The sequence below is a fragment of the Andrena cerasifolii genome, chromosome 16 (assembly GCF_050908995.1).
Source record: "Andrena cerasifolii isolate SP2316 chromosome 16, iyAndCera1_principal, whole genome shotgun sequence".
NCBI classification, from domain to species: Eukaryota; Metazoa; Arthropoda; class Insecta; order Hymenoptera; family Andrenidae; genus Andrena; species Andrena cerasifolii.
This window is the reverse complement of record NC_135133.1, coordinates 3,173,514-3,187,367: the sequence shown is the minus strand read 5'-3', so window position 1 is coordinate 3,187,367 and position 13,854 is coordinate 3,173,514. Positions and strand designations below refer to the sequence as shown.

The 13,854-nt window shown below is 39.5% G+C and overlaps 2 protein-coding genes across 5 annotated transcripts; one reads left to right on the top strand and one right to left on the bottom strand.

The window, feature by feature from the left end:
* Positions 1–645: 645 nt before the first annotated feature.
* On the top strand, positions 646–7,070 carry Upf3 (UPF3 regulator of nonsense mediated mRNA decay). 3 transcript variants are annotated; one of them, XR_013087421.1, is made up of 8 exons: positions 646–935; positions 1,374–1,788; positions 1,883–2,034; positions 3,193–3,865; positions 3,947–4,242; positions 4,327–4,402; positions 6,658–6,764; positions 6,823–7,070. XR_013087421.1 is itself a non-coding variant. In XM_076829594.1 (7 exons), exons 1-7 carry the CDS (start codon positions 813–815, stop codon positions 6,666–6,668), a joined length of 1,746 nt encoding a protein of 581 aa, XP_076685709.1. In that variant the 5' UTR covers positions 646–812; the 3' UTR covers positions 6,669–7,070. The 3 variants fall into 3 exon arrangements, 2 of the variants coding, with proteins under 2 accessions (XP_076685709.1, XP_076685708.1); XM_076829594.1 differs by having other exon boundaries at positions 6,658–7,070; XM_076829593.1 differs by having other exon boundaries at positions 4,327–7,070.
* Cap-d2 (CAP-D2 condensin subunit) lies at positions 6,477–13,805 on the bottom strand. Of its 2 annotated transcripts, none has more exons than XM_076829552.1 (21): positions 13,501–13,805; positions 13,021–13,155; positions 12,741–12,919; positions 12,527–12,666; positions 12,298–12,379; positions 12,155–12,217; positions 11,846–12,079; positions 11,445–11,777; positions 11,185–11,377; positions 10,729–11,096; positions 10,258–10,650; positions 9,945–10,189; positions 9,751–9,871; positions 9,357–9,674; positions 9,161–9,291; positions 8,578–8,832; positions 7,678–7,950; positions 7,461–7,603; positions 7,060–7,377; positions 6,890–6,994; positions 6,477–6,822 (listed from the first exon to the last, which is right to left on the bottom strand). In XM_076829552.1, the coding sequence occupies exons 1-21, from the start codon at positions 13,613–13,615 to the stop codon at positions 6,647–6,649; spliced, it is 4,320 nt and encodes a 1,439-aa protein (XP_076685667.1). In that variant the 5' UTR covers positions 13,616–13,805; the 3' UTR covers positions 6,477–6,646. The 2 variants fall into 2 exon arrangements, with proteins under 2 accessions (XP_076685667.1, XP_076685668.1); XM_076829553.1 differs by having other exon boundaries at positions 10,729–11,093.
* Positions 13,806–13,854: the final 49 nt, after the last annotated feature.

The following is a 13,854-nucleotide window of genomic DNA, read 5'->3' as shown; positions in this document are numbered from 1 at the left end:
AGTACTGTTAAGAATACGCGATGCGGGTGGCATGCGTGGGAAAGATCTTATGCAGAGTCTCAATTAGGAAACCCCGAAACGAATCGCGAGTTTCTTCTAAGTCACGTAATCTTTTGAGAAGGCCCTGTCCTTTGTTTAGTCTTTAGGAATGTCGATTGACTCCAGAAGTGTTGGCGACGTTAAGGATGCCATAAATTTCCTTCAAGAGTTTCCACCACCATCCGAAGACGGAGGGAAAGATGGACGCCGATTCGCGGGGGCGGACCATAATAGACATATATAGACGGAGACGCATCCTCCATCCTAATTGGACTATGAAGATCTATGGAAAGACTAGGAGGACTTGGCCAACGACTTCAGCGAGGACCTCGGAGAATACTTCGAAACGCTACATGCATTCTGTTATTAACTGCCTTCCTGAACAGTTCGAACCGATATCGAGAATAAAACTCCAAAGTTTAACTTACAAATAGTTCTCCTTGTACTTTATTTTATTCGAAACACCCGCACTCCGACGAGCAGAGCGGTTCACAGCTCCACGGGCACCAACCCGCGTTAGTATCTGAAAATTTCCTCGGAATCGCGCAACAATGCGCTCCGAAATCCCCCAGCGCAGGAAAGTTTATTTCTTTTCCAACCAGCAGTATTTTTTACGATTTGAGTGAAGCAAGATGGCCGCGAAAACTTTGTAAACGGAAACGTTTATTTTGATGATTCGAAGAAAATTGCATGCTCCAATTATTATTTTCGATCATAGTGTATCGAGTTGACGCTAAATAAGCCTCAATTGTCAAGAAATTAACTAAATGTAGATGACAATGACGGAGGAGACACAACAATCCGAGACAGCCGCACAAAATGAGGCACAAACTAGTTCTCCAGATGTCGGAAAAGTTAAAGATAGTAAAAAAGAAAAATGCCGGCCTATGACAAAGGTATTATCGATTAAAGAGATGCCGAACATATTACTGGCGCCGCTTCCTCCCTGCGTGAAATACTCTTTGGCTGCGCACAATGTGCTATCCTCGACGAAACGGTGATGCAAGTCGTATTTTCCTTTGGGAACATGTATAACATAATTTTGCAAAAAAGTTACTATGCATTCGGTGCATCGTAAGTAAAGTACCCTTGAATTTTAAGTGGCGAGTTGTGTATTACGTACGACAGCGAAGACGACGTTACCGTAAAGACTAGAAGGCTTTGACTTTGCATGCAACAACTCGTTATCATGTTTCTTGAATGAGAAAAAGAAGTGCATTCGCTTAACGTTAAGATGATACCTTAGAAGAGACTTTGTAATCGTTATAAAGTATAATTTAAGACGTACTTCCATTCATGTTCAGGTAATAAGGAAGGGAACGAAATGTTTACAGGTGGTGATACGAAGACTACCTCCGTCTATGACTCAGGACCAGTTCTTAGAGCAAGTTTCCCCGCTGCCGGAGCACGACTATCTTTATTTCGTGAAGGCTGACATGTCGATGGGGCAGTTCGCCTTCTCTCGAGCTTATATCAATTTTATCGAGCAGCAGGACATCTTTATGTTCAGGGAGAAGTTTGATAACTATGTGTTCGTTGACTCTAAAGGCACGGAGTACCCAGCGGTGGTAGAGTTCGCGCCTTTCCAAAGGTTGCTGAAGAAGAGAGTAGGGAAGAAGAAGGATTTAAAATGCGGCACGATAGAGGCGGACCCTTACTATATAAGTTTTTTAGAAGGTCTTAAAAATCAGGAGGCTGAATCGAACATAGCGCAGCCGAAAACAGAGTATTCCTACCAACCACCCGATAGTAAGTTAATCTCGGCGTGCAAAATTGATGTGTTTGCGTCGAAAGCTTTTGTTCCTATGCATGGGCGTATATGTGTGTGCCGTTGTTGATACAGATACGCCGAAGAAAGTTACGACTACGCCGCTTTTGGAATATTTAAAGCAACGTAAGCAAGAGAAGCAGCGACTCAGAGATGAGAAACGCGAGGAGAGGCGACGAAGAGACTTGGAAAGGAGACGGACAAAAGAAGATCCCATTATATCTAAGGTAACGCTGCATTTTACAACGCCGTTGTTTACTTACGCTTGATTAATTCAAATACGCTTTAAACTAGCTCCGAACGTGACAAATACAGTATAGAATTAGAGAAAAGTAATGAATCAGAATAATGGAAGTTGTGAGCCTAAATTTTAAGTGTTACATTCTCTACTGTATTTGCTGATACTAATCTTTTCACCCTGCAGTCCATGTGTAACATTGAAGATAACCAGTCCAAGTATTCCTTCCTTTCTACCTCCTCAACTGTCAAGTCAGAGGATATACCTTTCGATCATCCTACCCAGTATCTAAGTGTATCTCACGAATGCAAAGGAGAAATCCCGAACAATGGAATTGTAGCCGCGGCACCGGCGAGCAAAAGTTCGTTGAGCGTGCAACAGTCTTACAGAAATGAAAATACTGAAGTATACATAAATTGTGTTAAAAGCATGTCTCGTCTGAATGAGCGCTGGCATCATAATAACAAACCGCCGAAACTATTCTACTTTTACGAGAGAAGCTACAACGAGAAGGACACGAGTTGCAGGAAAAATAATTACGACCATTGGAACAATATTAAGAACAATTGTATTCATAACAATACTAAATACGCGTCTCAGTATATCGGCAACAAGAACTATTTCTCTGCGTTGTCGAAGTCTCAGTTCGCTAGTATACACAAGTCCTGGAAGATGCAGATACCATCGGAATTGTCGAAATCAAGAAGCTGCAGTGCCGTCTTCGATTATCAGAAGCTTTATCCTTTTAAAAATCTCTGCGAGCCGGGATTGCCAGCGTATCGTAAAAACTCATGAAGCAGAGACTGCGAGTGATTAGCAGGGAAATTTATGTTATCTATTTACTCTACGCCAAGAGGTCACGAGGGGACAGAATTATTTATCATTTATGTGATTTAGTTCAACGCTATACATTTTTTTCTGTTGAATATTGTATGCCAAATTTGTATACATTTATTAAGATATGATTGCTTTACTATCGCCTAGTTTGTACTCATTAAATTTTGTAAGAGAAATTGTTTTTAGAAAAAAAGTGCAAATTCTGTGTTACTTTATTGTAAATTATTGCGAAACTTACTATGGCGAGTTCTGTTTTATCGTCGTTAATCATGGTAATACCGCATTGCTTAAAATCTTCGTTTTGTTATAGGTGTTGAAAAATCCTGATCTCGACAAAGAAATGTATAAAGATAATAAAGAGAACAAAGAGGAAAAGGACAAGCTTCCTCCCAAAGATATAAAGAATCGCGTTAAAAAGGAGGATAAGTTGCGTGAGAAAGTGCCACGAGACCGAGACTCGAAACCTATAACGAAAGGGTATAGAGACAGGGTCGAAGACAGAAATAAGGATAGAGACATGAAACATCAGAAACGTCACGAGGATAAAAAGGTATATGGAAGGCGCGATGAAAGGGATAGTATAAAAGACGATAGAAGAATTGACGGGAAGGATGACAGGAAGTATGATTTTAAAGAGGATATAAAAGATTCTAGAGAGCGAAAGATCGAAGAGAAACGGGGTAAAAGTTATGAGAAAATGAGGCAAGAGAAGAAAAGGCTTGCGGAGACTAAAAAGCAAAATGTAGAATTCAATATTGACGCTGAAAGTAATACGAAATCAAAAAGCGAAGAAGAGGGCCCTCAGAGAAAGGAGCCGCAGGTTGATTCGTGCGAAAATACTAAGGGAAAAGAAGAATCTGTAAACGATAAAGACGACACGGAAACATGTAAAGGTAAAGAAAGGGAAGAAACTAAGGAGAGAAAAGTTTTAGTGGAAGATCGTATACCAGATCTTGAGCTAATAAAAGAACAAAAAAAAATAGGTAAGAGCATGATACTATGCGATGTATATAAATAAAAATTATTACCTTGCTCCTGAAACATTAATGTTTAAACATTTACAGAAACAGTGTCCACAACTGGTGAAACTAACAAAGATATTGAAAAATCAAAGTCTAACGAACATATCAATAAAGACGGTAACGAAAATGACGATGCCGAGGAGAAGAAAGATTCGAAGGTAACGAAGAGGCGCAATTCACTTGAAAGCGGGGGCGAAGGAGGCACAGGGGACGGGAATTGTTTGAGGCGGCACAAGTCTTTAGACGGTGGTGACCAAAATAATCTACAAAAGGCTGAGAATGAAGATAAGGAGAAAGACAAGAAAGATCCACGAATGGAACGTAGGATTAGAAATAAGGTGGGCACTTATTCCCCTTAAAATATTGAAAGCGATTCTTACATCTTGCGAATGTTTTAAAACACTGCTCTACGTTGTTAACAGGATCGCCCTGCCATGGAGATTTATCGTCCCGGGATGGGGAAATTCAGTAAACAAAGATTGGAGCGCGAAAAATCTGGTAATGACGAACGAGCATCTCTTTCACAGAGTCCTACTCCAAACCCTAATACTTCCAACCTTTGTAAATCAGGGAAGTCTGGAACAGAAGTACGTTCTATGACATTTAAACGTAGCGTTAGTCGCGATTTGGTATAACAAATGCCACATTCGACAAATCTCTTGAAATATTAGTTATACACGTGTCGAGCCTGTGTTACGTACCAGATTTTTACACTAGTCTTTCCCACGACACCCAGTACGGTGTATCTGTTGTACACGAATGCATAATAAAAAGAATACAGTGTCCTACTTATTGCTGGCAAGTTCGCGCATACACGAGTTAAAATTGACACGTGTTTACAACACTTGGAGTAGAGCTGTTACTTTTTGACCCGTCGGGTACCCGGCTACCCGGAACCACTTCAAGCCATTGAATGTGGTATTGTTCGATGATTTTTGGCTAACAACAAACAATACCACAGACAATAAAACACTCGATTGCTTGAAGTTGTTCCGGGTAGCCGGGTACCCGACGGGTCAAAAAGTAACAGCTCTAACTTGGAGTCACTTGTTTTAAGCAATTTGGTATACAGGGTGTTCCAACGTTACAAGGCAAGCTAAAAGCAATTCCTTACGCCGAAAGAAATCGAGAGGTTTCTTACCGTCTTGCAATTTTAGTCTTTGCTTTCGGGTGATGCCCAATTGGTAATCGGCTTCCAAAGCATGCCGTTTAAATATCAGACTGTGATAGGAAATTCAGAATGAATGGAAAATGTGGGATATAAGTGGAAGTTGAAGTGTGAGTGACGCGGTAGAGAAATAGAAATTGGTTTTTGTTAATGTTTCTTTTATAAATGCATGCTGATTGAGGGAATTGGAGAAATTTGAAATTGGATGAGATTAGAAGATCCTTTTTACTATTGTTGAAAGTGAGGAAGTACTATGCGATTGTATAATAAATAATCCGAAACCGTGAAAATGAAATTAATGGAATACTAAACTTATTGTTAACAGTACAGTATACATACATGGTCTTGCAACTATGTACTTGCCATTGATATTTAAATGGCATGGAAAGCTGAACCCATTACTCGGCCCCATTTTGAAAATGCGATGCAAATTGTAAAATGATAAGAGATTGCCAGATTTCTTTCAGTATAAGTAGTCTGCATGTTTCTCTACTGATCTTATAATATTCAGCCACCGACCAACACAATTCTAAATTGAACCCCTCTTCGATCAGTCAGCTTGATTCTGATGTAAATCTTATATCTAATTCTTATCATATATAACGTTCATTTTATGTTCATTGAATAGCAAACACTTTTTTACGAATCTTCTATAATAAGATACTTCCTCAAGAAGAATGTTTACTTTTTTAAATTGCCTTTAACTTAAATATGTTACAGTTAATAACTAGTCATAGCAGAGATGTATAAAACGAAGTTAATCATATATTAATAATTGAAATAGCTGGCAATTATTAATATATAGGTATAACTGCTAGCTATAACCCTTTTTATTAGTATAAAGCATAAGCGTTAAGTTCCTATCGCAGAATTGAGTATAACTTAAAAACTCTCAGTACTTTTGCATAACACAGTTAGTGTTACAATTTACAATAATAAATGTTAAACATGTGTATATTACGTGCTATAATATAATTGTTACTTTGAATATTACATTAGATTTTATAATTTTCATTAGAATAAATATTTCTACAATAATATACACTCTGTATATCTGGTTATTATTGCAATTTTTATAATAGTGCCAAATTGAAATTTTTCGGGGTCATAACTAGGTTCTACGATAGACGGTTGTTGAAATGCAAGGAAGTAGTGGTTCCGATTGAATAGATACAGATATCTACTAGCAGTGTACTTTCACAAACGAGTGTGCATAATCAGAATCTTGACGGTAAGAATGATCAGCTCACTTAAATGCACCGAACATTCGTAGATATTTTTTTAAAATTTCATATTTGATCCGTCTCTGTGGAAAAACAAGAAGCTAGATAAGATATTATTCATAAGGAGCTCGCAGAATTTCATGTACGGGTATTAATAAAACGTGTCCTCCAAAAGACTCAGTTCAGTTTAAACTTGGGCCAAGCATGAATTCACGCGCAACTCAAGCTAGATTTTTTATTAAACAAAGTATAAAAATATTCCTCGGTCACTTCACCCCCCGGCCTTAAGTCGATGTATTATAAAATAGAATATAATGCAACTGCGTAGTTGTACTAATGCAGTTACAAATTTTAATGTTTAGCTCGTGATTGAGATAAACGCGCTGAGGTTCTCCGAGGATTACGCGACGGAGTTCCAGCCTGTCTGTTTCTCTTTGGTAACGGTGATGGAGTGGCAGCACTCGAGTCTGTAAGTTTCTTACGAACGGATGATCTCTTCGTGTTTGATGCCGGCGGATTTGCTTTAGCTAGTACGAGAATAATAATTATATTCGACGAAACGGTGAAATCATTTGTACAAACTACAACACGTACTTGGCCTGCTGGGAGTTTTCATTGATGCGCTTTCGTCGTCCGAGTCCGAATCAGAACTCGATTTACTTCTGCGCTGCCGCGGCCTCGTCATCTTGACACTTTTCGCTATAATGATTTAATGTTAGCCATGAAATATATGTAACGACAATTTTTGTTCAAACAAAACGTACGTCTTGTAGCAGCTGCTGTGTCAGAGTCACTGTCTACGTCCTCATCCTCTTCCTCGCTGCTGCTCCTGTGCTTCGAGGTCCTTGAACGCTTCTTTGTTCTCGGCGCTGGCGGCGGCGGCATCATTTCCGTATCATTCTGTTTCGCCTCCTCCACACCTTTGATCAGCTGTGCTATTTTCTCCTCCAATTCTATGGCAGCTTCCTTTGTGTTCGGCTTTTTCTTCGCCTGCTCCGTAATAGACTGCAACGCCTTCAACACTTGCTTGTGATGAATCTTCTCTTTTAGCAGAGGCAGACTTTCGATAAGGTGGCGTATACCTAAGAAATTATTCGCTATTTAATTTAAGAAATAACGACCTTTAATAAACTGTGCATTCAGTCAGCATTCATTCGTCACTTACTTTTCGAGCCGAATTGTAGAAGCGAAAGGCAATACGCAAAGTCGCGCCATTGCCTCTCTGTGGTGGCCAGTTTGAACCTGGCACAAATTTTATCGATTATAGCATCGATTTGCTTCTCCTTCTGCAGTAAATCCAATATATGCCTGTGAACATAGATCAACGTGCAAAATCATGTCGCGACATTCTTATCGTTTCTTTTTCTAGCGATAATACGTACTTTAAAATCTCTTGGAAATCAGATTCCTTTAAATCTAAGTCAGGATCGGTCAATCGAGATAATATATCAGGCATCACGTTGTACAGAGCGTTGCCCTTCTGCGATAGCGCCTTGAAAAACTGTCTGGCGTTCTGGCGAATCTGCGTATCTGAGTCGACCATGCAGAGTGCTAATTCTGATATCTGGCCTCTAACGCGCACCATGTCTCTCATTATGAGACTCGATAGAACACGGACGCAGGTGCTTCGTACATTTGTATCTGTATCCCTGAGTCTGAAAATTCGTCGTGCTTTCAATTGATCGTGATGGGTGTGCTCTGGTAATCCGTCCGAAGAAAACTTGTTACGTAATATTAATCTACTTAAAGAGTATGCAAACCAATTTTTTTTTGTAATTTTTCAATTGTTTTTTTATGCAAAAATTAGCCGCTAATGTGACGCCTAGAAAAAGAGACACCTCATTGGCGGGTGAAGTTTCGGCTCATAGACTTATCTAATCACTGTCGCAGGAAGCACAATTAGCCATTTCTATCAGAAATTAACGTTTTCGCAACTTGGAGGTGTGAAAAGAGTATGAAATTTTCATTGCAAAAGCTCGATTCTGCTTCTTGCGATAGCCAATGGTTTTTAGAGTAATCTCAAAAAGTTGCACACCGGTTGCTAGAGTAGTTTCTTTTATTTCTGACCCGCCAGGCGAGAAGTAGTCATCCTGAGAAAAACGCGTTTAAAATTTTCAGCGCTTACGCAGCGCGCGATGAGCTCACTTCACAGGTCTATAAATGTCGAAATACTTTGAATATTCCTCCCAGACTTTAACGGTATATTCTACCAACTAACTACTTCCGAAAAACGCAGATACCCCCTTAAGTTTGAGATCCCTTGGCTTGGTTCGCCGGTTTACCTGCCATAAATGTGCTTCATCCATGGTTCCACTTGGCTCGGAAACCTGGTCGCAAGATCGCTGATTCCAATGAGTAGGCTGGCTCGGATAGGAGGGTGCGTCGAGCGTTCCAGTATTGTGATTAAAAGCTGTAACGATTCCTCACAGAATCCGGAGCTCACTGTCATCATTTTACTGAGAGCAAGAGCACCAGCGGCCTGTGTATCCTCGTTGTTGTATTTATCATGATTTTGGCATACATCCAACACTAGCGGGCTGCAAAATATAATGCTCTATGTGGAAATGCAGTTTCATTCGCGCGATACAATGTACAGCGAGCTCGGGCAGTTTCTGTGCGCCTAACTAGCATTTCCTCAACGCCGTGTAATTTTATCTCTGAAGTAAATAAATGAACAGAGCTTAGGTTACTACATTACCCTACATACCTAATTTATTCATTGTTTATTACGCTTCGTAGCAAAATGATCTAACAACCGTCTATTTATCTATTTTCAAATTAATATTACATAGTGCTGCAGGAATTCTAGTAAGGTTTACAGACACTTTCGCGTTCACTGCGTAAGCTTCGAATTCATGAACATACACGAATTTTGCTAGAAGCCCATCACCAGTCACGACGTGATTCTCAAGTGTATCATTTATAAACTCAGCGTCCGCATCATCCACAGCACCTTCCACGGCTTCCTCCCCGTTATCTTCTACAATTGAGCTCACCTGAATGTGAAAGTCAGAAATGGGATGAACCTTAAATGAAACTATGCCCATTGCGTGTTGCGTACCTCTTTATTGCGAAGCATCTGCCTCGCACTGTTCGGTGTAACGTTCGACTTCCTGTTAGACTTTCGAATATCTGTTTTTTCATTCGAATCCTTTTCTTTCCTTAACTTCCGTATGGTATCTCTCCTCTTCAATTCCTTGTAGACCGACGTGTCCAGGTGCACCATTTGTTTGATGGCGATGTGTCCAATTACGTATAAGAATTTAGACAGTAGAAAGAATGGTACTACGTGCTGCGACGAATCGTTGTTACCGAACTGTCCTCGGCTGTACACTTCCAATAGCAACTGGTGCATTAAACGATCAGGCTGATTCGCTAGCTAGAATTCCAAAGTATCTGTCGTGAAGTACCAAGATTTTCTGATAACGTGCAGCCAAATACATTGCAGCACTTACGTGGTAAATAGCGCTAATCGCGTCTGTCGCAAACGAAACGTATCCGTCTTGTTTCGTGTTATTAAAATTTTCTGTTAACAACGCCACGATCTCTTTAAACATTTCATGGTCATTAGAATACCTGGGGATTGTAATAATTATGTACACAATTATTAAACACAATCGAGCAATTGTTACATTTGCCAGCAGCTCACCTAACCGGTACTTTATCAAAGTCATCGTTGTTGCTCTCTATTGTCAACAGTGCTCTGCACGTATCTCTGGCTAACAGGAGATCGGTCTTTGCTCGTGGTCCCAACCCAACTTTTATTAATACATCCAAATTTCCGACTATAATGCCACTCTGGGCCTGAGCTATCATTGTTATCAGCATTAAAGCTGTTCTACTGTCTAACGGGTTCGTGTCTGATGATTTCATTGAGAACTTCTCCCACAGAACCTGTCTCGATAGTTACGAAAGCAAATCAGCTTGATACGCAGAGTTACGAATATATAATGCGATGTTACCTGCAATTCCTCATCTCCCAATTCATTCTTAGTGTACCACGTTGAAATAAGCTGAGTTAAGGCTTGACTTTGGCCCGGTTGCAGCCCCTTCAGCAATTCAATCAAGGCCTTAACGCAAGCCAGCGCTTTCTGCCGTTCGGATGCTTTGTTCCCGCTGCTAATCAAATAAATACTTTTGTACACAGCAGCTATGTTATTGCGCACCGATTGGTCACGGTGGAATACTTGGAACAAGGCTTCGCGTATAGCTGCCGCAGCTCCAGCTATACCGAACTGATAGGCAATTCCAAGCAAAGTGGACGCCTCGACGGCGTCGCTGGCTGTTGTAGAAAAGAGTAACTTCTCTGCCATGGGTATAGCGATTTCTAACTCGGTTGCAAATTCCAAACAATTCTGCGAAAAAAAGAAACATCCAACTAAAAGGTACCAGAAACTAAGGCTTTATTCGATAAAGGGAGTCTGGATGCCTACTTTCAAATAATTTACAACTCGCTTCACTACCGCTATCTCCTCCTTCTCTTTATCCCCCGACTGCGTTTTAGCCGTGCTCTCTCTCGCGTTATCCGTGCCTTTTTTCGCTTCATTTAAAGTGTCCTCAGATTCCATAAATGTTTTCAACAGAAGTAAAAATAAGAACTCCTCCTTCGCATCAGGGGAGAGATTCTCAATGTTTGGGCACTGCTTCAATGCTATACAAACTTTCCACAGGTACGTTACTGCCTCGAGAATCTTTTCTTTTAACATCAGTTGCCTGACATGCTCGAATGCTGTATTGGGATCGATGTTGTCGTCGTCGTCATCGCTGTCGTCGTTGTCATCGTCATCTTCATCATCGTCTTCTAAATTTGTAAAATGGAAATGTTTTTTAAAGTGCATACATCTGTTCTGGATTGAAACAAACACGCCGGACACCGAATATATGCGCACCTCGTCTTTTATTCTTTTTCTTCCCATCATTAATAACTTCTTTCAAAGCTTTCCTTATCTGTGGAAGTAGAGTATTCCAGAACTCTAATCTTTCTTTATCGCCGCGAGCGCTTTTGCTAACATTCCCAGTCTGCATCGTTCTTAATTTCATTTCCTCCTTTTCCAACGACTTAGAAATTTCTACTTTGTTCAACTAGAAATGCGTTTCATTTCGTCAATAAATTAAACTTATAATAAACGATCAGTGAAGTTTCACGTACTTTAGCAGCAAACGGGTTGGCCTGCAGTAAGGCGCGTACGAGTTGCAGTGCTTGTTTCCGTACATGCGCGCTTTTGTCTTCCAAACGTAAGGCTGTGGCAGCTAAAAGTCTTCCTTGCCTCGCTAAGGGGATAGCCCCTTCGCAACATAAACGCTGCCAGACCTGTAAAACTTTCGATCTCACGTAGGCGTTAGTATCTAAAATATGTTCTTCTAAACTATTAAGGCACTCGTCGCGATGGTCTTTTTGTTCTTGCGTAAGGTCATCTCCAGTCAATGCTTTCTCTACAACTGCTCCTAAGGTGCTAATTGTACAGTTCCTCATGGTATAATGCTGTAAAAACCATTAATAAACAAGCGGTAGACGTAAATACGTGCATAAACTAACGCAGACGCACATACTTCGCTGGTCAAATAATCCATCATATCATCGAGGATTGGAATTACGATATTTGGCTGAGTAGTAGCGATTGTTTCAAGGAATATTGATATGTTACGACTGTCAGCTTCGGAAGGTTCGCTCTGATCAATCTCCTTCATTACTTCTCTCATTAAACCATTACACCCACATTCGGTAATCATATGGATAATTCCAATTGCTATATGCGATGCTAACACATCTTGCAGTTTCACCAACTGGAATATTAAGTTACAGGCTCGGTGAATTCTCCTGTTGGATAAAATCGAAAATAATGGAACAGGTATACATACCTGAATAATTCTTACCACACAGCTTATGCCATGATTGTATCTCTTGATCGAGGTTCCTAAAATCTTTTTTTTAAATAACAAATGAGAAAACCTAAAACTTTGAAGCTAAAACAGGTTTAAAATAATAAATGCAAGCATCTTACCTCAAAAATAGTCTGTCTTGTATGCTTCTGCTTTGAATCCCTACATTGCTCCAGAATCTTATAACACACTTTAGTAAGTAATCTGTAAAATAATATCACAATGAAATCAATGCGCCGGTTAATCATTTTACTTAAATAACTTTTGAAAAAGAACTGTTATTGGGTAACATCGAAATACCCTTTCGAATTCTGAATACAATATACAAATTTTTTTTCGAGCACCCCTTACGCGACAAATGAATCTTCAACGATGGGCGGTTGCCAGAGTTTCTGCAATGGTAATTGCAATAATCTGTAAACATATTCCAATGCCTTTTCCCTTGTGCTTTCCCACTCCTCTTCCATATCTGACTTCACACTCTTCTTACGCTACATAAAACATATTAGTTAGTACCAGAATATTAAATTCTCATATTATATCGCAGTGTACATGACAAACAAACCTTGCCAACATATTTATCATTCGCGTCTTTAAAAATCTCCTCATCTATGTGGCAAACGAACCAAGAAAACAAATACGCCAACATTTTAGTTACATTTAAGATTCTCACTCTGTCTTCATCTTCTATCTCGCTTCCGCTCTCGGATATAGCTTCCATGTTGTGAACCAACATTTCAATACCTTCGCAAAATATTACTTGTATTTAATACACGCACACATGAATATTGTATCGCGATAGTTTTAATAGCACATACAAAGATCTTCATTACAATATTCTTTACCTTTATGAATTCTATTGAAGCCTCGTATAATAATCGGCAATTCTACTTTATTTCCATGAACAATTATAGAGAAAAATGTATCAAAGTGTTCTATGATAAAATTAATTCCATCCGCTTGGAGCGCGTCTCGAACTCCTACATAAAAGTACATAATTATACATGTACTATCGTTAAGTTTACTACTCAAGGACGTAGGTTTGGGGAATGTGAAAGTGATAGTTTAGTTTAAAGTTCCTTCGCTTTTGAGCGTAATATTTTTTTTATTTTACGAGGCATTCTTGTAGGCAGTCACGAGCAGATCATGAAAGTCGAAATCTAAGAGAATTGATACGCATAGCGTAGACGTGTGATTTACATAAAAGAGAAACAGTGTACATAGTGTTGTGTCAACGAACTTCTTTTATTGCTTTACTTGTGTCCTACTTATTCAATACACCTTTATTCTTGTGAAAATAGATATCAATAACATTCATCTTATACCATCCAGAGCGTGTGGGATCATCCGTATCGGAATAACTTTCTCAACAAAATACTGTCCATTCCGAGATTCCAAGAGTTCGTCTTTAGTTACAGGAATAACAAAGTCCTTGACCATTTTTGTGCATTTATTGATCTCTAGAAACCTTTTGATCAATACTCTGTTTCTTCCAAACTTGAAAATGAAAAAGTCTGTTCCCTCTAAATTCTTCAAACACAACCACTACACCGCACTACACAGCGCGCTTGTAATCAAACTTTACGCACGCCGAAAATTAACTGTCACGGAATCATCAGTTTTCAAATTCATTGCTACCAACCCAGTAAACACTAAATTCGAATAGGCATGCTTCGAAA